This window comes from Choloepus didactylus, chromosome 9 (assembly GCF_015220235.1).
Source record: "Choloepus didactylus isolate mChoDid1 chromosome 9, mChoDid1.pri, whole genome shotgun sequence".
NCBI lineage: Eukaryota > Metazoa > Chordata > Mammalia > Pilosa > Megalonychidae > Choloepus > Choloepus didactylus.
Window position 1 is genome coordinate 79,474,469 of NC_051315.1, and position 23,788 is coordinate 79,498,256.

Sequence of the window (23,788 nt, forward strand, 5' to 3'; positions counted from 1 at the left end):
TAGTGTATCAGCAAATCATAAATGGCGAGAAAAAAAATAGAGCAGGAAAGAGAAAGAAGAGTGCTGGTAAGGGTATGTGCATTTAAATGGCCCAGTGTACGAAGTATTCACTGGGATGAGCAAAACCCTGAAGCATGTGAGTATGATCCAGATGGAGGGACTAGCAAGTGCAAAAGCCCTGAGGCAGGAGTGAGCCCAGGGTTCCAACAGTATCTGTTGGTTGTTAAAGCCATAGTAAGAGGGGGAAGGACACCCAAGGAAGGTGTAAAAACTGCAGAAAAGGGAAAATGGAGCTTAAGATAAATGATATCTACAACACTCCCAAATTAGCCATTTAAATGAACTATTTCTCAAATGCACTACAAAATCACCTAACTCCTTTAATAGAGTGTAGTGTGTAAAGTAACATCTCTCTTACTGATAAACGATATTGGCGGTGCTATGTAACATAATAGGGTATGTACAGAGGCTAGTGGCTTATAGATGTGTTTTCTTCAACTTTGAATGCTTTGAGGATATAGGACTTTTGATCTGGGACTCAAAAAGATAAACACTTTTAGAGTTCATCTATCCTCTTTCCTACTTTATCTCATAAAAAACCTGTTGTGTATGCAACCTGAAAGTAACTCAATTTGTCTCATCAAGGAGGAGGAGTTATTATGAAACCTATTTGGCTCCCAAATACTATCATTGCCCAATTTTACATTCTTAAGACTATTTTGGATTGTTGAGAAAGCTAGAAATTGTAATATATTCAATTTTCCAGATAGTATAGAGGAGGGAGAAGGGTAGCAAGATTGTTATTGTGCAAGTCAAGATTGAAATCTGGGTGTAACAAGGGAAATAAGAAGATTTTTCTTTGTGGGAGAGAGATTATCTTAGGCATCACTTCCCCTGGAAAACCCATCTTGACCCCAATAGACTTGGTCATGTACCCTCTACACATTTCTGTATTGCTTTTATCATTGCAGTTATCACTCCAAGTCAAAATTACTTGGTTATTTGCCAGCCTTCCAGACTATACTGCAGACGCATTGAAGGCATGGATCATGTCTGTTTCATCACTATTCCCTGTACCCAGCATAATGTTTAGCACATAATAGGCTGTCAATAAATATACATTTAGTACATGAATGAAGGCATGCATTAATTCAGCAGTTGGAATCTCTGTTAGAATCAACTAAAACTTATTTACTTTTTTTTTTCACATCACCTATTACTGTGCAGCCATATATCCCTTCAACCCATTCTTGGTGCAAACAATAGCTTATGAATGCTTTTACATTTATCCCTTGCACAACTTTATTAAGTTGATGTAGGCCTACCAACACAACATTCTGGGATTTTTCTTTTAATTTTAATGCTATCACTTATTAAAATGTGGAATTGTCCAATTGCAGGGTAGTAGTTTTGAAATTTATACTGTATCATTTATTAGTACATTCACTCTTCTCTTCACAAATAATAATTACATTGTTGTCTGTACTTTTCTATGCCAGAATGAAGCATTTGATTAGCAATGCCTGAAGAATGCATGCAAACAGAATCTTGAGTCGTCTATAGGACAATATGAATCAGACTCAATTGCTAGGTCTGAAAAATAAAACAATGTGACAGCTAGATGAAAAATATACCTGACAACTCAAAAGCTATCAAGAATAGAGCAACCACCCTGGCAGTTCTGGATCATGAATAATAACAGTCTGTATATTTAATATTTAATAAGTGGTTAATACTGTTAAAATACACACACACTACCTGCATTTTTTAATTTTTGAATTTCCTCAATGTCTTGGTATAATCATTTTCTCAATATTTAGAATTATTATTCACTCCCTCCCCTTTAATAAAGGAACAGTGTAATTATGGCAGTCAGAAATATTATGGTTGGAATAAGAAAATGAGCTTCTTAATTCCCTTTTCCAGGCTTATTGCACTAAACTGCAAAATGAAAAAAATAGATATCATCCACCATTAATTAGAGCCTGTAGGCTTTTTGCTTCATTTTGAAGCTTCCTATTCAAAATTAAACCTCTCACTTACGTGAGTTATTCTAAAAGAAAAAAATAATGAACTCAAGCAATACAAAATAAATAGCACAACAAAGAATTAAGCCAGAATACGTATGATCCTCTATTTTAAAATAAAAATTTCTAATTTGACTTTTAAGGGAAAATCTGTCACATATCTGATCTAGAGAGAAAGAAGTAACCCAACTACTTGCTCATTTAAATTTCACAACTGAGGATAACTTCATGTGTGATATAAATTTTTTAAAAAAATGGTTCTATTTACCTCTGTTTTACAATTATGTGTTCTGTGGAAAAGGATTAAGTTTTTTTAAAACCTACAGAACAGAAGAAACTGTTACTATGGGTGCTGTTTGGAAAACAGTAATTTGTCTATAGACATAAACGTATTATAAGGGAGAGAAGCAAATTTAAGTGGACAATCGAAACTTCTTTTTTATTAGACATAAAAGCCCACTATATAATTTATAATTTTTAGAAAGTCATTGAATGTTTGAACCAAAATAAGTCATAATCCAGTTATGTTTAACCTCATCATTTCACAAGTGAGGTCATTTAGGCCAAGTTTAGGCAATGTCCTGTCTAAGATTAAGGAGATTATAGTCTCTTTAAATCTAGAGATTGTACACTACTTTTCCATTTTATACCCGAACAAGTTCAGTGTGGTGTCTTGGACAAAGAAAGTATTTGAAAAGCATAATTAACTAATCAAATGGAAACATTTGGACCATCAATTAGATACTACTATCTACCTAGAGTCACTAGCGTGAATTGTTGGAGAGTAATTTCAAGGCAATATTTAGAGGTCCTTGAAACCCAAATCTAAAAATGAGGGCAAGTGTCACATCTATCAAATGATTAAAGTAAAAGAATAAAATATAATAAAAATTAGAATTTAGTTAGTTGCTTTGATATTTAACTGTTAAGAATACACAATGTTTCCCAGTTTAACCATTCATCATGTTCTTGAAATGCTTCCTGACACTAAGTAAACATGTATATCAAAATAAAAATGTTTTTTGAAGCAAAATATTTCCTTTGAAGAAACTGAAAGTTAATCAAGCTCACCTTTGAAAAAGTGATAAAGTGATAAAGAGAAGGCCAACCTGAGAAATGTTGGAAAGTCTAGAGAATAGAGCTGTACACAAAAATCTATGAACCTTTTGGAAAGATTTGCCTAAGTATGTCATTTTGGGACAGCTGTCTGCCACATATGTAAGTTCTATTGGAAACTGTATTCATTCCTACACTGTCAGGATGGGATCATTTTGTACTGTTTACAACGTGGACAAGCCCTGAGGGGAGGGAAAGCCTAATTTTTCATTTTCTGATTCTTCTTAGCTAATCCAAATTTGATACTGACTACCACAAAACTTGGATTGTCCAGTTTCTGAGGAAAAGAAAAATAGGATTTAAAATTCAGATAGAACTTCACACCATCTCCATCCAAGACAATAGTTTAAAAGGGCTCTTCCCGTGAATTTTAAATTCCATAGAGTAGTGAATTTTTCTTCTTTTCTGTTCTGTTCTACTCTTCTTTTTTATAAACATAACAGAAAGAATGCATCTTTGATTACTCACATTAGTTTTTCAAAAATACTTTTGAATCTTCTCTAAGGGGTTTACTTATAAAATCTTTTTAGGAGATATACAAGAAAATTGAAATCATTACCTTGCAGATTCATTTTCATTTGTGATTCAATGTCACACAACTTTTCTTTAATACTGTTTATTCACCAGAAATTGCAAAAAATTGTTTTTGTCTGTTAAAAAAAAATACGACAGATCTACCACTAGTCATATTCAAAATAATATGTTTCAAACAAATACAGTTCACTTTTGAGTGTTGAGAAAATACTGGACTAAATATAGTTGCTCAAATTTATTACATTGCAGAGGAAAACACTCATTGGACACATAGTTTCTGATATGTTTAATAAAAACATTTTCCGTGTTATATTATTGCATGTTTTTAAAAAGGATTTAGGGCTACTAAATGCAACATAGTATATGGTGACTAGAAGAACAGGTTATGGAACCACACTTTCTGGATTTGAACCTTGGTTTTGCCAATTATTTTGTGTGATCTTAGGCAAGTATATTTGTTTCCTCAGTTGTATGTGCACATAGGGTTATGTGCCAGGGCTGGCACATAGTAAGCACTACATAAGAATTGCTTTATCATTATTATTATTAGTAGTAGTAGTATGGATTGTTATTGCTTTAATTATTGATTATTATCTACAATTATTTTTCCATGATAGCAATTTTTTTCATGTTAATGACACTGAAGCATGCAAGCCCATTCCACAATTCATTCATTAAACAGATATTTACCAGGCACCTCTGATGTGCCAGGAACTACATTAGGCATTGGATATTTAATATTTTTTATATTTTATTTTGAGATGATTAAAGCACTCTACTTAATAAGTTTAGGGCTAACTACTTAAAATGCATAGTCAAGTATAATTTCTGAGAGTATTCTAATTGGGGGAGATTCTCTCCCTCACTTAACCCCATTCCTTGCCTTTATCCATGCAAACTAACATTTATAGGCCAAGCCTTTCCATATAAACTTAAAAAAAAATTATCTCTTGGTTAGTGATCCAAAATAAATAGCTCAAAGAAGATAAGCTTTGGGAAAATGTTAATAAACTTGCCTCTGGCAAATTATTTGAGTTTCCTTGGGTTTCTTTCACTTGGCAGGGATTTAATTTGAGGAGTCAAAAAAAAAAGGGAATGAAGAAAAATGTCACAAGACTTTACAGATGGACACTTTCATTCTAAAGTGATGGTTTTCTTACAAAACCACCATTGGAGGTTGAGAATTGGGAGCCCTTCAATTTAAATTTAAATTACGTAAATTAGACTGGAAAAATTATTAATTTCCAAGAAACTTTGAATCATTGCTATTGGACTAGATTCTCAGCATCCCATTGACCAAGTTACTTACTGAGTGCATGCTGTTTCAGATGATGTGTCAGGTTACAGACATACAGCAATCACCAAAACAGGCACAGCCCCTTCCCCTTGGAATTTACAGCCTTGCAGGAACCCAAAAATAACAATTATGAATAAACATGTAATTTATCATAATAAACAAATAAAATCATGAAAATCTATTAACCTGGTCATTTAATATGGTCCATATTTTGGCATTCTTCAATATTTTAAAATCCTATGTCTTAAGCTCATTTCTCCAAAGCCTAAACTGTTGAGAGGAGGAAATGGGAGGCATTATTTCTATCTTTTTTAGCCAAGGAAGAAAATTTAACCACACCGTTGAAATGCTAGGAAAAACAAAGAAAGCAAACAAAATGATGGGTGTATATTGACACCAGAAGTGTTGATTGGCTGTCGTTACTGCTGTTGTTTCCTCTGGTTCACTCCTCACTGTTTCTTATTAACATCTAGGAAGGATTTTGCTAACTAATGTGGCTGCAATCATTAATGATTTGATGAAATTCCAGTATCCACAACCCCTAAGAATTTTCCTGAATACCCTCCTTGGAGAAACACTGCAAGCAACTTTCAGCCCACTAAATCAGAAAAGTTGGCCTGGGAAACCATTTATGTAATTTCTCTGCTTTTGTTTTGGGGAATCATCCAAAAGAAGTGTCTAGAGAATCAGACATAATTTTGAGCAGGGCATGCTAACGTGGCTTCAACAATGATTTTACTTTTCTTGTAATTTTGCAGTTGACATCAGTTTTTCCAGTGGTGTGTCATGCTGTCCCAAATGACTGTCTGGACATATTTTGCTCTGGTGTTTGCTATAGCAAAAAGTGCAGATAAAAAATTACTCCTTTCAACCCGATGTTCACTTATGTGGGATCTCCCACGATGTATCCCCTCCTCTTTTCCCCATCAAATCTATCTGATTACATAAGGTCCATCAGCTCTTGATCACATTTTGAATAGGAAATAGTAACTGGTTAGTATGGTAAAATAATTCAAGAGCCTTTTTTTGCTATTCATTTCAATCCTCAAACCTAATAACTAACAAACAAGTTTCTGTTTTTGTTTTGTTTTGTTTTTACTTCTAATCTCCACCATAAAAGTGTATTTCTTGCACAGTTTCTAGATGGGAAAGCCAGAGGGCCAGGGAATTTTCACACAATCCTTCCCAGTTTGGTCACATACTGCCTCCAGCTACTGACCTTCAGCTGTTGACCTACCACTGTCAACCACACCCTCACTGAAATCTTAGGAGTGACTGCTAGACACCAGGCAGCAATCAAGAATGACAGAACTCAGGCTGAATCTAGGTCAACACAGCTGCCCACTTTGCATCTAACCTTGCCCCTAATAACCAAGAAATGGATTCTAATTCTTGCACAAATGGAGACGTCTTAACTAATATAACCTGACTTCTTTGTACTCCATTGCATACTCAACAAAGCAGACTGAAGTTTCCACAATTCCCCAAGAAATTTATAACCAATAAATTGAACAATAAAATACAATGGCTTAAACATTTGTCTTACATATTTCTACGTGTGGGTGTTTGTGTTTGTGGAGGGTAGGGAAATGTCATTACTTTGGTTTGATATTTTGCATTATTTTTTCCTTTTTTAAAATTTCTACTATAAAGAAATTAAGTTTAGAGAAGTGAAAATCATTTAAACCAAAACATTGGAGAACTCTTTGAAGCATGTTTCTCATGATATACATCTATATGGTCTAAATTTTTTTCATACAGAAGTTGTAGGTTTACAAAAAAATCATGCATAAAGTAGAGTTCCCATATACTACCCTATTATTAACACCTTGCATTAATGTGGTACTTTTGTTACAATTGATGAAAGAGTATTATTATAATTGTACTCTGGTCTATAGTTTACGTTAGGGCTCACTGTGTTGTACAGTCCTATGTTGTTGTTTTGTTTCAATTTTCATTCTAGCAACACATCTACAATCTAAAATTTCCCCCTTTCAGCCACATTTAAATATATAGTTGAGTGGTGTTAATTACATTCACAATGTTGTGCTACCATTATCACCATCCATTAATGTGCACTTGGTACAGAATTTCTGTTTGGGATGTTGGAAAAGTTTCGGTATGTGGTATTTTTTATTTAAAAGTACAGATTAAAAATGTGATGCTTTATAGTTCAATGATTTCAGTTCATTTTGAAATTAACTTTTAACTTTTCTGCCATTCTCTGCTATAATCCTTGGCAAATTACCTGTTTTTTTTTTTTTTTTCATTTTGCAAATTATGTCTTTTTTGTGATCTCTTGCTTGTGATACTTGTGGTAAACAGAGTTCGACTGCTTTCAATTTGTTTGCTAACCAGTTTTATTGTTTATTTTTTTCTATTTTAGAAATAAATACATAACATCTGGAAGTTTAAAAAATCCATTATAAATCCAGAGACTTTCTATGCTGGAAAGAATGACCTTCCTTTGTCAGAGTAAAGAAAATACTGGGAATAATTAGCTTATTGGAAAATTACATGAGTTCTAAATGCTACAAAGAAAATGTATTATTTCACATGCATTTGCGTTGTTATGTGTTTCATGTTTTAAATGACATGTCATTACATATTTATTAATTGCCTACTATATGCAAGGCATGTTAATAGCTACTTTGGGGTATGAAGCGATGAACAAACCTGAATCTTGCACTGGAGTAGCATTCAGTCTAATTAGGGAAATAAACGGCTATAGATGAAAGGATCCTAAGAGCCATGGTAAGGTATAGATGAAGGAGGATAGAGGAGGAGAAGGAGTATATTTCAGCAGGGAGGATTAGAGAGATTCCGTAAATTAGGTGATTTTTGGACTGAGTCTTGACAGTCAAGTATAGGAAAATAGGAAAGATCATTTCAGACACAAGCATGGCATGAACAAACAAGTAAATAAATATAGGTGAGGTATTGGAAAATGAAGACCATCCAGTTTGCCAAGAATCAGGCAAGTGCTTGAATCAGGTTGAATTGCATATCAGGAATTATCTAAAAGAGTGCTTAGCCTCCAAAATTAGACTGGAGTTGGGGAACAGAGAGGGTGGATGGACTTGAGCAAATGGAAATAAAATAATATTAATCTATTCAGTATCATCATCCAGAAATTAGCACTTTGTGTAATCCAGATGGCACAATGTTTGTGTGGAAACTTTCCACTTGGAGTGGTTTATTTTCATTAATCACTTCATAAAATGCATCTAACATCTGTAAAATGGTGAAGGGTAGAGGCTGATTCCTGGTTGGGTTGTATAAATCTTTATGGAATGCCTGTATTGTTAAACACAAAATGTTTTAAGTACTAACATTCTAACCAGTCATTCTGTTTTACATTTATCAGTATATACCTACTATGCACAAGGGAGTGTGCTTGGACTATGCAGAGACTATTCCGCATAATTTTAAAATAGGTTGAGTGTAAGAAATGTTTTTAAGGAAGTTCTATAAGCACACATAAAATGAGTACAGAAATACATATATAAATAAAATCTAAACTGGGCATTGTCACATGAAAGCCAACACTCCAGAGGGCAACACTTAGATCCTTAAGAACAGAAGAAGCGCATTTGTCACAAACCCCTTCCACCAATAATTTGATACTGGTATTTTTCCATTGACCTGTAACATACCTAAATATAGAGCTTCTTTAAACATGATTTGATGTATAGACAAAAACAAAGTCTTCAGACAAGCAGAATATATATTTTTTTTAAATGACCAAGAGTGCCGACCTGAAGAGGATTTATCTATGTGGATTAAAAGCCATGATTAATTTAAACATAGAAAAATCATTTTTACTTCCATTTATTTTGGGGGAGGGGAATTGGTGAGGATCTCAATTTCTGTGTCCTTATGAATTACTTGCTTTAAAAGATCCTAAATCTGGACATCAATTGAATATCTGGATATAAGGAATATTGTTAGAAATTAAGATCAGTCTGGCTGAAGCATTCAAATTCAGTTGGTTTGGCTTTGAACTATTTCATGCTTCTGTCAGAAGATTCTGATCTGGGTCCTCTTTTTTATCTTCAGACAGTGTTGTCTACATTTGAAGAGCTATTGCAGCTGTGTTGGATATTGCTGAAAATTCCTAAGAATGACTCAGATGACAAATTACATTTGATAGAGTCTAGTGGGATTTACAGCATAAGAATGATTAAGTTAACTGAAGACCCAATAGGGAACTCCTACAAGATGTTGCAACCCACCTCTGTGTCATCCTTGCAGAAAAATTGATTTAAAAAAAAATCACACTGTTCAGGGATGAGTTGTGTTAAATGATGAACTTAATTCCAATTTTCTATGAATTTTCAAATATAATTATAATGATGATGCAAATAAAATAATCACTAAAACTTAAGTATCAGAAAGATAAGGCTACAATACTTCAGAAACTTTGACAGATGCTGGTCAGTACTCTTTCCCCTTCTCTAAGTTGCCTTTTAAGTAAATACAATTTCATCTGGCAGGTTTATATCCACATAAGAGCAAATACATTGATAGATACATTTATGTGGAGAACAATTGTTTTAACAATTACAAATCATCCTTACATGAATATTATGGCAGTTTCCAAGGAATTTTATTTGCTCAAATCTTTGTCAGCCTTTAAAAGTATATGAATGTATACATATATATATAAACACACATACATAGACACATGAATTTTCTTGAGTGTTCTAAGATTGCACTTTATCATCATTTAGTAAAAACTAGGAGTGTTTACTTAATATTTTTTATAGCAATACTGAAAATTACCCAAAGATCCATGATGAGCCAAAAATCAGAAGAGTGGTTTTTTAAAAATTGGCCATTAACGCCACAACCTTATCCTTTCTCTGCATCCTTTTATAATGCACACTTTAAAAATACAAACTTAAGTGCCAAGTTTGTATTCACCCAATTCCTAAATTGCATAAAAATATTGTTACCACAATCAGTGACTAATCCAAGCGAGAAACATGGCAAAAATATTCGGAAAATGTGGCATTTAATTCCAATTCCGGTGAGTAATTTTGAGAGTTGTGTAACCTCTTTGAACTTTCTGTTCAATCTTGGGGTTATTTTCAGCTTACATATACAAGGATACAAATGCAGAACTTCAAGTTTACAGCAAATGAAAGAAAAATGATAGATAGGAAGAGAGATATGTAGTGTCTCTCAACTGAGCACATTGTAACACATTTTGTTTTGCTAAATGTCAAGGGAATTTGAGTCTTGTGAAAAGTAGAACTTCCAGGCTAACAAGAAGTTGTTTTCAGTATAATTCTACAGGAACAAAAATAAGGGGGCAAATTAAATGACCTTGAAGAATCGTTTGTAGTAATTGCTCACACACTTGACTATCATGTCCTACTTCCAATGTCATTGCCTTAATCTTGGAAATATCTATTGTTAGATAATCCCAGGTCCTTCAACTACAGCATTACATGTTCAACTGAATTTCTGATTCTACTCCACTTATATTGGTATTTGTTCAAATTCCTTTAAAGAGAGCATAACCCTCCATATGTCATTTCACCCATGTAAGCTGAGTGAATTGATCCACCTCCCTAATAAAAGCAGAGAATATTCACATTGTATTTTAAAATTGTATTGTAGATTATCCTATTTTAGACTGCAATTCTGCTATAGATTCAGTGTATTTTTAAGTGCATAGTGTCATTTTTAAATGGTCTTACAGTGATTTGAAATCTTACAGAAAATATCTGTAACAAATAAAGCATCTCCTAAGCTAGAAAAAGAAAATCATGCATGAATCAGTCTAACAAGGGAGAGAGAGAAAGAAGAGGAGAGTGAGAGAAAGAGAGAGAGAGAGAGAGAGAGAGAGAGAGAGAGAGAAATTCTGCTCCTCCATGTTTTTTTTCATGAAGGAGATAATTGATTTTCTTATTGCTTTTGTGGAGAGCACTGCTGACATTCACTGGCCTACTGAGTTAATCACAGCTGTGCTTGTGCATCTCCCCCAAGTTCCATTTTCCACTGAACTGGAAAAGATTTAAATTTTTGGTTGACAATCTACCACTCCCTTGTTTTGGCTCATCTTTCCAGTACTCTCTTTGTTGAAGGAGAGCCAGAGTAATCAGTGCTTTAGTTGGTGCAGGTGTTTAAATTCATGTTAAAACTCCAAACGCAGTCCCGAGAGCAAAATGACATGACTATGTGTCCTGTTAAATATCAGCAAAGGCAAAGAGGTATAGAAAGAAATGTTTTTCTAAATTCCTATGACGACGTCAGCTCCTGGGTTGCATAATAGGATTCACCAGTGTGTGTATGCCACCCAGTTGTGATCCCAGCTCAAATCCACACCCATCTCAACACCATATCAGAAGGCACTTTGACAAGAGAGGAAGAATAGGATCTTGGACTCACATTGCAAAGGATCCTTGTGCAAGATCTTCAACTATAACATGTTTGGGGTAATGAAGAATGGTAAATTGGAAATTCTTGAATTTGAATTCTCCAGGTCTCTCTTAAATATTTTAACAAATACCAAAGCCTTTGTGTGCAAAATATCAGCTAAGTTTTTTTAAATGCATGCATCAAGCATGAATTTATCTCATGAAAAATACCTGAATTATCTATAAAGCATTATTTTAAAAATCACACATCTAATTTTTCATGCTGGGGAAGAATTTCAACTAGGAAATTCAATAACTTTCAATTTTTATTGGCCACCTAAAACTATAAGAGAAGTCTATCTAACATAAGCATATGAATTTTTATGTAGCTGGAAATATTACCATAAGAAAAATCTAGTCATGTTTCTGAATTGGTTTTTAGACAGGAAAAATAAAATTTAAAAATATAGAATGCAGGTGACTGAAGGATAGAAAGATGTACATAGTCTTTTTGCCCAACATCTGCACTATGGTCCAATAGAAAAGTTTATGCTCATGACCATTCAGTAGTCTGCTTTTCATCTCAAGTAGTGGCTTTCTAATTTAAAATCAGAAGATGCACAAGTGATTGGTCCAACCAGTTCTCTTTTCCTGTCACCAGATGATGTCATCCACATTGGGACATCTTGGGCAGTGCTCTGTGTAACTAGCAATATAGGGAGGCAAGTGTACCAGTATCTATTCATGCTTATAGAATAACTGTATACCTGGGAAAACACATGCAACATGAATTGAATAAAAATCGACTAACATAAATTTAGAAAAAGAGAAAGATGAAAACTGGCTTTAAGGAGATGATTTCCCTAACGAGGCAAGTTTTGAGTTCAGTCTTAAGAGAAGTGAAGTCAATGAACTGGTGTGAAGTGGGGAGAATTTTATGTGCACACACATGGAGATAGTCATGGTTACATTATGCATAGAAAATTAAATGCAGGTCACTTTGACTAAAATTGAGGGGCCCATGGTAAAATGTATAGATGAATGAAGAAATCTGAGACTGATGATCAGGATATAAAGACCTTGATTACTAGGCTGTGGAAAAGCATATTTTTCCTGCAGAGATTTATTGAACACCTGCAAATGGTATTTGCCCTTCTTTCAAATATGACCCAGAATTTGCAGTTGCATCCAGAAATACATTTGAGAGCTATGTTGATGAGGCCTTAGAGACTATATATTTGAATATCCAAATTTAGAAATATTTGTACTAGTCCGGAGAAAATGAGATTTTCTTCTAGTACTTTTGCCACACCATGTGCTAAGCCATTTCTTTTCCAGTTTCTTACAAAGTCAAGACATGAAAAGGCTGAATTTTCTCCAGAAAAATCTTTTCCTGATTTCACAAGCAGCGTAAAAAGTGGAAATCTCATAAGAAAGCACTATTTGGCTTGCTAAAGAAATTTGTGAGACATGGAAACAACTATAGATGAGTATCTAACTTTTAGGATGCCATTCAAACATAGTTCAGATACTTAGTCTTGACATTTGCCTGAAATTTAACTTCCAATATCCAGTGTGGGTGGATGAGAGGAAAGGACAAAAAGAGGCTTTTCTTTCAGTTAATCTCTTACAGTTCCCTATTTAAATTGAGTTTGAGTGGATTCTGGCAAAATCCCAATTTAAAAATCTTTCTAGCAAGATAATGTTTGCAAATTACTAGAACCCAAGAAATGGCTTCAAGCAATTTCTCACAATTATGTAGTTGTTAGTGTTATTAGGGAAAATAAAAAATACATACATTTAATTCTTATATTAAAACAAGGCAGAGCATTTCAATATATATTCATAAGTTATACAAACAAATATAGGATTAAAATATGTGATACATTTATACATAAGCAGAGACACACAAGCTCCAGATGTGCTATTTTTCTTACTTTGTGGTTTGTGTCTTCTATAAGGGAAAAAGAAATATTAATCATTTCTTTTACTGCTAAGGGGATGGGTGCTGCTCTCATATTTCAGAAAGGGGCTGGAAAGTGAGAGAAGCCAAACTTTTTCCTATTTAAGGCCAAAGCAAAGGAATCTCAGTGGCTGAGTTTTATGACGGGCCCGGTGCTGAAGGGCAGGGAACAACTGATGGTGCTACTTTGAACTGCTTTTCTTTTCTCCTTTTTGCACAAAGAGTCTCATGTCTGATATTTAGACATGATGAGCTTTGTGCAAAAGGGGACCTGGTTACTTCTTGCTCTGCTTCATCCTACTGTTATTTTGGCCCAACAACAACAGGCCCTGGAAGGTGAGTAGGTGCGGATTTCAAGAAACTTTGGGGGGTTTTTGTCTTTACTTCTTCTTAGAAATGGATAAAGGAGGAAATCAGTCTCCTAAAAGATAATCTCCTCTATAGCTCCCAATTGTGAAACATTCAGCTGACCGTGATAGTGCTTTTTTACCTTTGTTTAAAAATTTACTGTCATTTGTGCATTTGAAAGTTCTCTGGTTGTTTAGGAAAAATGTCCTCATTCTAACTTATTTTCATGTTAAAGGCACTGGAAACTTTTTAAATGACTTTTAAAAGACTACCCTCCTGAGTGGTTAACATCTTGGAATCCTTCCCTAAGCAGTCTGGAAGTTACTGGTTTCTTGTAATACTTTTATGTTCTCCTTTGTATGCTGGATTCTTTGTGAGGATAGACTATTGAGCATTGTTTTCCCAATAGAAAACATATTTTTTAAAAAATCAGCATGGTTTAAAACAGTCTAAAGGAAAATATTATGCATTATTAAAATCGTTAATATATTTCTGTAAATGGCAATGAATTAATATCTGCTAACATTCTTTAAATGGAGTCAAACTGTTAAAAACATTTTATCATTCCTGTTTTTATACTGTTTCAAGCACTTGCATGGTTGATTAAAGCATATTTTCCATTTGTGTATTGTTAAGGGTCTAGTATTCTCTGCATGCTCTGCTTTTTAACTGCATTTGTATTAATGAAGAGAATGTTTTTGAAATATATTTTCAATAGGAATGTTTTGACTTTTCTGCAAACAAGGTAAAAGTATTAGTATGTTTGACTTCAAAATGTTGATTTGCCATATTTTCTAATAAATGCATGTAATGGTTTTCAAATTCTGATTTCTCCAAAAACTTTTGTCTCATTATCTGATTATGTGAAAATATTTCTATTAATTGATTTGACCCTCACAGTCATGACAATATGACACATTGGTGTAGACAACTTCACAGAAATATTTACATGCTAAATTTAAAGATAGCTAGAAGAAATCATTACACATCATTTCCTGTTTGCACATAATCAAAAATGTTTACATTTTACATCTATAGTTTTGGCAAACACTATATACTATACTAATGCATAGACTAATTGTTTTATATCAAATATCTTTGGTGTCCTCACAGGTAATATATGTAAGTTGGGAGGGGAGGCACCCAATGGTATTTCTTCGGAGTTATATGCAGCCCACAGCCACAAAAGAAAAGAAACACCCTCATCTCTCATTCTCTTTTGACTCCCCCCTTCTCCTGTACTCCCTTCCCTGCCCCTCCCTCTTATCTGTCCACCCTTTTTGGCGCCATTAGATGTCCTCCTCCTCTCCTTTCCTCCACTCATTACTCCACCCCGTTCCTAGGCAAGCTCCTTTCTCCTAACTCTCCTCCTCCCTCTTGCCTGCATCCATCACTCCTTCCTCTTATCCCCATGTGTCCTCTCTGAGCCTTCATCTCTTTTCTTTCTTCTCTCCTGTTTCCTCCCCTTCTCTTTCCCTAGAACACTCAATCCTGTCTCTTATCCATCATCCCCTTTCTTCCCTATCTTGTACCTCTTATAAAATGCTCCAACTCCTAGACTTTGAATAGGATACCAAATGATTTCCACCCTCACCCCAATAAAGACTTTTTGCCTTTTTTAAGCCTTTAAATTCTCCTAGTTCCTGGAAAAAAAAGTATTCTCATAGTTCCTGGAAAAAAAGTATTCTCATTTATGGAAAAAAAATACAGACATTTGGTTTTTAGTTCTAAATATTGACAAAATACTTGTAGTTCCTTAACTGTTACAGTGTTTAACAAGCACTGTGGCTCTTTTTCTTCTTTAATGCAACTTTAGAATAGGGAAAAAGGCATTTGATGTCTACATTACCTTTATATCACCTAGGTGGGTTCCCCCTCCTCCCCTTTTCTCTTTAGCTGCAGAAAATACTAAGCAGACATGAAATTTTGCTCCTTACATTTATGTGTTACTGAGCTAAAAAGAATTGAAAGGCATTTTGTTAAGCTTATTGTTTCCTGTCAATGATACAAGAAAATTCTGCTGGTGGAAAAGTCTTGGGGAGGTTACAGGAAGTGGCTAGATATACAGCACATTGAAAGCAGTCAGATAGAGTTTTGGCCTCTGAGTAGTAGTTGCCCTAATAGGCCCAAAGAGAAACAGCACAGCTCTAATGAACACTAGCTTCTAGTGTAATCACAGGAGATTTCTGGAGCTTTATAAAACATGCCTTCACAAAGGATTTTGGTCTTTTTACATGTTAGTGAAAGTTCTATTTAGTTTATGTCTTTTATTCCAGGAATGGAGAAATGTGGTCTGTTTCATATTTCCTGTAGTCTATAAACATGAAAATGTTTAAGCATAAGGAAGCGCCACCTAGTGGCTGACAGCGAGTTACCGTTTTACATAACTAATGCCAACAATGTTACATAGCTGGATTGAGTATTTTAAAATGGTGTTTTAAAATGTTAAACTGTGAATTCTAAATATTGAAAACTGCTTTCCTAAGGAAATGAATATATTATTGACAGAAGGCTGCCTCATACTCATACACAAACACAATGGCAACTATTCAAAAATGTTGTGGAAATGAGCTTGCATTTTATGGCCATTTACAAAATCCCTTACATGAATAGTTGTGGAATATTTTTCAAGTTTCTAATGTAGTTCTTGTTTGATATAAGTATTTCACTCACTGCTTACTAGATAGATAGATAGATTGGGTAGATTTTACTAATCAAAATTGCTTCATTAAGGGAGGGAAAGAAACTTTATTTTAGTTAAACATGCTCTATTGTTTGAGATCTATATTTTGCTACACTTACAACTCCACTAAAAAGAACTATGGGCCTTTAATTTTGAGGAATTTCAGAGAATCAGTTCCTTGTCATATGTTGTAAGAGTCTGTTTATATTATGTCTATAGAGAGAATTGATTACCAATCAGGTAAAAATCAGGCTTTCTGCTTTGTATTTCCCCTACAATTAAACAAACTGAACTAATGAAAAAAAAAAAAAATCTAGCAGATAATCATTAGAAACAATGGTACTTTCAGAGGAGAGAATACCTAATTGCTCATATATCCAGTGCAGTTCTGCAATATGTACCCAGTGTTTTAATGAGATTACTCAAATAGGAAATGATAGCTAAGAATAGAACCAAAATTCTATTAAATCCTAGGTAATGAGACAACACAAAACATGCATTAAACTTAGAGTCTCTGAATTTTCTTATTTTTGCAACTACTTGTCAGTAAAAGCAGATACTAAAACTGTGTACTGTACTCGAAAATGTATGAGACAATGCATTTACAAAGATGACAGAAGGTTATATTTTTATTTGGTTGGTATAATACTCAACTTTGAATTGGTAAATCAATATTTTTAAACAAGAGATTGAGCAGCATATGATTTAACTATATATTATTTTCAGTTCTGTGATTATTTAAATTGTAAGCAAATAAAGTATCACTGATTCAAAATTTTGTGTTTTTCATTCACAATACCTTGCACTTCCTTAGTACCTGGAGAGTATTCAACATCAAATAATGTAAATGCAAATAAGTAAATAAATCTAAATATTCTGCATATTTCTGGAATTAAACATCTCAACATTATAAAAGAAGAGAACAAAGCCACTGGGGCAATTGTGGGAAAGAGGAAAAAACTATGTTTACATGACTTTTACTAATTGAGATTCCTCTGTTGGTGTCTTATCTACAGGTTGATTAAAAAAAATAAACACAAGAAACGTTGCCTGTGAATTGCCAAGAGTATAGATCAGTCTAAAAGATAGATAGATCCTCAGACAAGCCCCTGATCCACACCCAGAGTCACATGCCAACCTGTGAATTGTCGTTCAGAGAGAATAGTGCCATGTACCCAAACTACATAGTTTCCATCATGGACAACTCTTCGTTAATGCAGCACTCCAAAGATTTATGTAGCTCAGTTCATTATGTCACATCAAATGATATCATCACCTTGAAGTGATTAAAGTGGATTGCTTAAGAGTTAAAACTTTAAAGATGAAAGATGTTATTGCCTTTCTTGGACATGGGGAACATTTGTAAAGCTTCCAGGTCTACAATAACTTCCTGGAAACATCTCAGTGAACTGTTTTCTGTAAAACAGTTTTCCCTGGAAAAAGCTCAATCTCATTGTTTTCTCCAGTCTGCACCCCACCTCCCCTGCTCTCCAAAAAAAAAAAAAAAAAAGTGTTTTAAAAAATCCAGATTTTGAAAGGGAAAACTTTGCATGTTTCATGTCAAGATGACAACGGAAAAAATGAGATAGCTGTTCTTACACAAATCATTTGTTAACTGCAGTTTGGAGAGTTACATTAACCACTAGCATGTCTGTCTGTGCCTAATGAAAACACAGCAGAAGTGAATTCCTTTCAGATTAACTAATAAATCCCTTGTATTTTCCATGGCTGAGATCAAGAACTGCCATTTAAAATGTAATTTAATAAAGAAATGAAAAGTTAACAAAGAAAATGAAAAGTTCAGAGAGAAGGGCAAAAATTCAAATGCCCAAAAGATGTAAAAATCAAAGACACAGGACCCAGAAACTATTGAAAGTTAAATTTGTTTTGAAAACTAGCATTGAGTTATTAATTCTTCAGTAAAATGGCATTTATTTTTCTGAAACTTTGTTTTCCATGGCATTTGGAATGGAGGATGCAAACAGTGAATGCATTTCTCAAGATAATTGAAATCAGAGAAACATTCATATAGAGTTGCATAGCATGTTCATAATATTCAAACTTAGGAGGAAAACTTCAAATGAAGTTAGAAATTCACTAATATGATTCATTTTCTGAACTTCAGTGTGTTAGTGGATCATCCTAAGTATGTTTTTTGCATTGAATACAGAAGCCTCATTTAATTTTTGCTTTTTGTGGGGTTTTTTTTTTTTTTTTTTTTTTGTATTATTTTATGTTAGAATTCTATATCTTTATTTATAGTATAATGTATGCTGGGTTTCTGAATCACACACTTAACTCTGGTTGGTGGCCTGGCCATTGTCAAAGTGGCCTTGTTGATATAACTCTTTTTCATAAGGTCAGGAGAAGATAAACAATATAATTCAACTCCAGATGGTATCTTCTTGTTTTGAGACCAGATAGAGAAGACGTCGCAGAAAACTGTTATCCCTTAAAAACCTGCCTTTCTAGACCCGGATTTGAATCTTGCAGTGCTTACAAACCATAACGGGGCAGAACTTTGAAATTAGCCTCTTCAGTCCTACCCAGCCCTTGTCACAGCAGAAAGGGAACAGAATGTAGTGGGTTAATGTATCAAACCTAAAGTCAGCCTTCCAAGGTTTAAATCTTAGCTTCACCCTTTACCATGCAATCTGGGGAAAATTACTTAACCTCTCTGTGTCTCAGCTTCCTCATCTGCATAATGAGGATCATGACAGCACTCACCTCCTAGGGCTGTGGGGAGAATGAGGTAAGATAGACACGCTAAACACTTGGATCAGTGCCTATGATATAGGAGGTACTACACAGATGCTGCATAGTATTATTTTTATTAACACTAGCAAATAAAATTACTGTAAGGAAGAAATTAAAGTACTTACTGATTTAATGATCAATAAGATGTAAAATTTTGGTTGCCAAATGTAAAATTTAAAGATGTTTGTCAACTGTAATAGAGGAGTTAAAATATATTTTCTTCAGTGTTCTCATAATTCGGAACTAATCAAATTACGTTATAGATGCCATTGTTGATGATTAGATATAGGATAGTTTTAATTTTCTAATTTTCTAATTATTTTTGGTAGCATAAAATATAAACATCTTAAAGGAAATTTCTAATTGGAGACATAAAACTCACATATCTATAAAAAAATAAAACAAGGCAACATGTAGAAATGATGATTCATGAAGTTAGTGTTTTTTTTGTTTTTTGTTTTTGTTGGTGGGGATAAGAATCAACAGAATCTACCTTGTTCATGCAAAACTTCATTTTAAAATTGAAATAATTCATGTTTATAGGTCTATAGACATTTCCTTAAGTCCTTTTTGTTAACTCATCTAACATGTTTTAAGATCTTCTCATCAATATGTAAGCAGGAAATGAATATTATTATATTTAATAAAAGTATCTATGTTTTCCAAACAGTAATATTCAAAAGTTAAACATATTTAAGTTGGAAACTATGTGAACTCTATGCATCCATAGTTATGAAATATTCAACTTTCCAAACAAATGGGAAATAATGTTCTGATAATTTATGTGTTATATTTGTTTTTAGATTTTTAGATTAAAGAACACCCTTTCTCCAGATAAGGATTCAGAAAGAAGAGAAAAGAAAAAACTAAGTTTGTCATTCAAGCTAAAAGAACAATTTAGCTGGATATTTAAGAGCACAGTATTTTTACTCCAAAAACCACGACAAGCATAAGCTGCTTTATTTTTTAGACCCAGGAATAATTCTATCAAGTCAGTATAGGCTAACATCTGAAGAACGTAAGCAAAATTAACAAAAAAGAAAGCTTTAAGTACATCTAAAAATATAAGATTATTTTACCTGATTTTATTTTTCTCTAAAGTTACAAAACAAAGAACTAGGGAATAAAAGAAGCTAAGGCTAGATTGTCTTCTGTTCTAGCTTCACGTTATTTTGTAATGTAGATTCCAGCAAGGAGAATAAATTAGTCTAATTTATTGCTTGTGTGACCATGAATGAATTTATTTCAGAATTGTGTGTATAATAAGGAAAAGAAACACCAAATGACATGACATGAGAGGTGGAGTTTAAAATTAATAACAAATTAGAATACACAGACTTTCTTAAACAACACAATAAAAGAAGTAATTGGAAAATCTATTACTTTACCCATAATAAAAAGGAGATTATTTGCCTTTTATTTAATATTTTTAAAGTATTTTAGCTCATTTATATCTAAGCTGCTCTAGAATCCAGATATCTAAGAAAAGACAGGAATATAAAGAAACGACAATTTGTGAATTCTGTCTTCCATTTCATTTCTAAATGCTGCAAGTGACTAACTAGAGCATTCTATTCCTCTTGAAAAATAAAACATTCTTTTCCTCAACTCTGCCATGATTTTCCCACATATGACTAGGCTGTGGTACTAAAACTGTGGAGTGTAAGACATCTGCATAAGAGGTTTAGTTTCCAGTAGAACATATTGTCAACCATATTTCGTCATGCACAGGAAAATAAATTAGACAAAAGAGCACAAAACTCTCCATTCTTTCAACCAAGGAAATTGAGATACAGCAACAGAAAAAAGGTCTGACTTTCAGCCTCAATTTCAACAGGAACTGACTTTTTTGGAGAGCCAAATTTCTTCCAAAATGGAAGAAAATAAGCTATGCCAATTAAAAAAAAAAAAGCTGCATTAATTCTTATTTTTCAAGGAATCCAACTCTCTCCTATCACTTAGAATAACATGATTTTACTCTCTGAGGTAAAACAAAGCATACATGTGCCATGTTAACTGTCATCAGTAAGTCAAAAGACAAAAATGACCCTAAGAATATGGAACCTTCATGAAAGAAGTGCACAAAGAATAATTCAACTTTTATGTTGATGTCTGCATGTTTTTTAAAAAGATACCATACATTGTCTCTACTAAATTTAGGAAACAAGAGGCTAGATGACAGCTTTTATTTATATAGGATTAGGTTTAACCTATTTTCAACAAATTCTTGTATGACTTCTTATAAGCCAACATTTTGCTTATTTCTTTAATAGCTAGCAGAGCAAATGGAAAATACTGTACTTCTAGTGATATGATGACACACTTGATGAAACATAAATACAGGAGGATAAATATACAGAAATAAAGGTTTATGTTAATTTCAAGGCAGATTAGGAACATAGGAAGAGGAGATATTTAGAATATGAGATGCTTGAATCTAGCTTTAATGATTACCCTCATTTGTCTCTAATGTGCCATCAGTATTCAATAGCTAATTTTTATAACACAGGCACTGTGTTAAACATAAAAAGAGACTGCTGATCCAGAGACCAAGAGCTGAAGGAATCATTAGTACAAATTAATATTTCATGGAGGAGGGAGAGTTTAAAATTCAAATTATTATTGGGACTACCTTGATCTAAAACTATCTGCAGGAACATTTCATATAAAGTTAGAGAAAGTTTTAAGATGATTAGTTTTAAGAAAGGAGACATGCAAAGATCAATGAATGCACTTCAGTCAATTTTACTAAACAAATTTCCATCTTATTAAAATGTTTCTGTAAATCTTTGAATGTGGTTATTAAATATAAGATGTCAATTCTGTTTAGAGAACAAATGAGTTAAAAGCCTAGACCCTCTTATATTATTACTGTTCTTTATAATAGAAAAAGAGTATTTGCATTGAAATAAGCATTTTAGCATTTGACTTTCATGTTCACTATGTCTAAAGGAATTCTCCATTAAAAGCTTAGCCATTAATTTTTTCCAAAATTCTCATATATCTGTTTCAAATGTGAAGGAGAAACAAGAATAATGTATCTAAAGAAATAATTATTTCTTGCCTATTTAAAATCATAATTCGGCAATCTTGCTTTCTTTGGTTAGTTGTAGATCACATTGGGAAATTAACACATAGAATAAGAATGGATTTTTAAACTTCTAAAATTGATTGAAGCTGTTGTACAAGATAGTTCAAGTTGTGCTTTCACACAAAAAGGGAAGTGAGAAATAGAGACAGTTTTGGTTCTATGTAGTCTATAGGTTCTGAAATTATCCTTTTTCATGAACTTCTACTAAATCAAATAAATCTCTAAGCCCAAAGTATTTAGACAGAAACCTAAATCATTATTACTCTCTACATGGAGAGGAGACTGAAACAAGAACTTAAAAAGGTAATCTTGACCATATGTATTATCCAGATGGAAAAATCTTAGAACCCACTCAAAGATCTCTTTGTTAAATCCCTTGCTTCTTCCTAAACAGGCCTCCTCCATCAGACAAGTCAAAGATCTTGGCTTTGATGAAATAAAATATCACTGTTTGACAAAAATACAAAAGTACTGAACGGTATACCATTTTTTCTTGGCAAAAATTTTGCAGATGTTTAGAAATTTATTATTTATTTACTTAATTACTGGCAACTATTACAGTAATCCTCAAGAACTAAGTTTGAATTTAGCCACAATCCACAGCTAATGCTTTTAGAATTGAGACCAGGTTTTATTTTGGCAAACCGTAAGCTGATTCAGTGTTAGTAACTGCTGAAATTTCAGTACGTTACATATAATTAGGAAGCAAGTCTAAAATCTTGGTAGAAGCAAATTTTGACCATTTCAAGCCACAAATATGCATGGTCATGATTCATATTTTTTCCTATTATTTTACTTACTTTGCCAATATTTGTTTAAAAAACCCAAACAGCCTTTTTTGGTGAATTGGAAATCTCTTTACATCAAAATAGGATACTCAATATATATGTCATATCATGTTGACCTACTAATGCTCAACAGAGTTAAATGTGACATTCAATACATACAATAAGCTTTGTTAAAATTTTCCCAGGAAAATCTGGAAAGATATTTTATGCTTCCAAGAGTAGTTCGGTTTTCCTCTGAATTTCTCAACTAGGTTAATAAAATCCAGAAAGTCTTCAAAGTTAGTGGCAAACATCTTTTTTGTTTTATGCTCCCATCTACTGTTGCAGCAAAGAATAGCAATTGGGTAGAAGAACTTATTTTCAATTGTACAGTTAACAAATAAAAGTTTAAGTGTTTGTATGATTTCCATTTGTGTTAAATTCTTACAATAAACAAAATTGTAAGACCTAATGAACTTAAAGAAAATTTAACTATGGTATGCCAATATTGATGCTAATAAACAGATTTGGTAGTTTAAGAAATCTTTTACTGCTTAGCAAATTATATAGCGAACATATGCTTTCCTTGGTAATTCAATTTGTGGATTTCTTTTGTTCATAAAAATGCTCACAGATTAGTTTAATGAACTGAAGAAATTATTGGTTTCAAAATATTTCTTCTTTGAACTACTAAATTTAAAAGTAAAATTTAAGTGTGCAATCAAAATCTAAGTCCCAAGACTTTGTGATGAAAGTTCATAAGTGATGTCTCTTGTGGTTTCAAACAAAATATGCAAGAAATATGATAAATACTAAAAGTTATAGGGAAAGTTTTTG

At 33.2% G+C, this 23,788-nt stretch overlaps 1 protein-coding gene across 1 annotated transcript in view; it reads left to right on the top strand.

The window, feature by feature from the left end:
• The first annotated feature begins 13,439 nt into the window (after nt 1-13,439).
• The window catches only part of COL3A1 (collagen type III alpha 1 chain), a 40,733-nt gene continuing 30,384 nt past the window's right edge, over nt 13,440-23,788 (top strand). Inside the window, exon 1 of the mRNA XM_037850028.1 lies at nt 13,440-13,641. Coding sequence (XP_037705956.1) covers nt 13,551-13,641 — 91 coding nt within the window. The 5' untranslated portion in view covers nt 13,440-13,550. The remainder of the gene's footprint in view (nt 13,642-23,788) is intronic.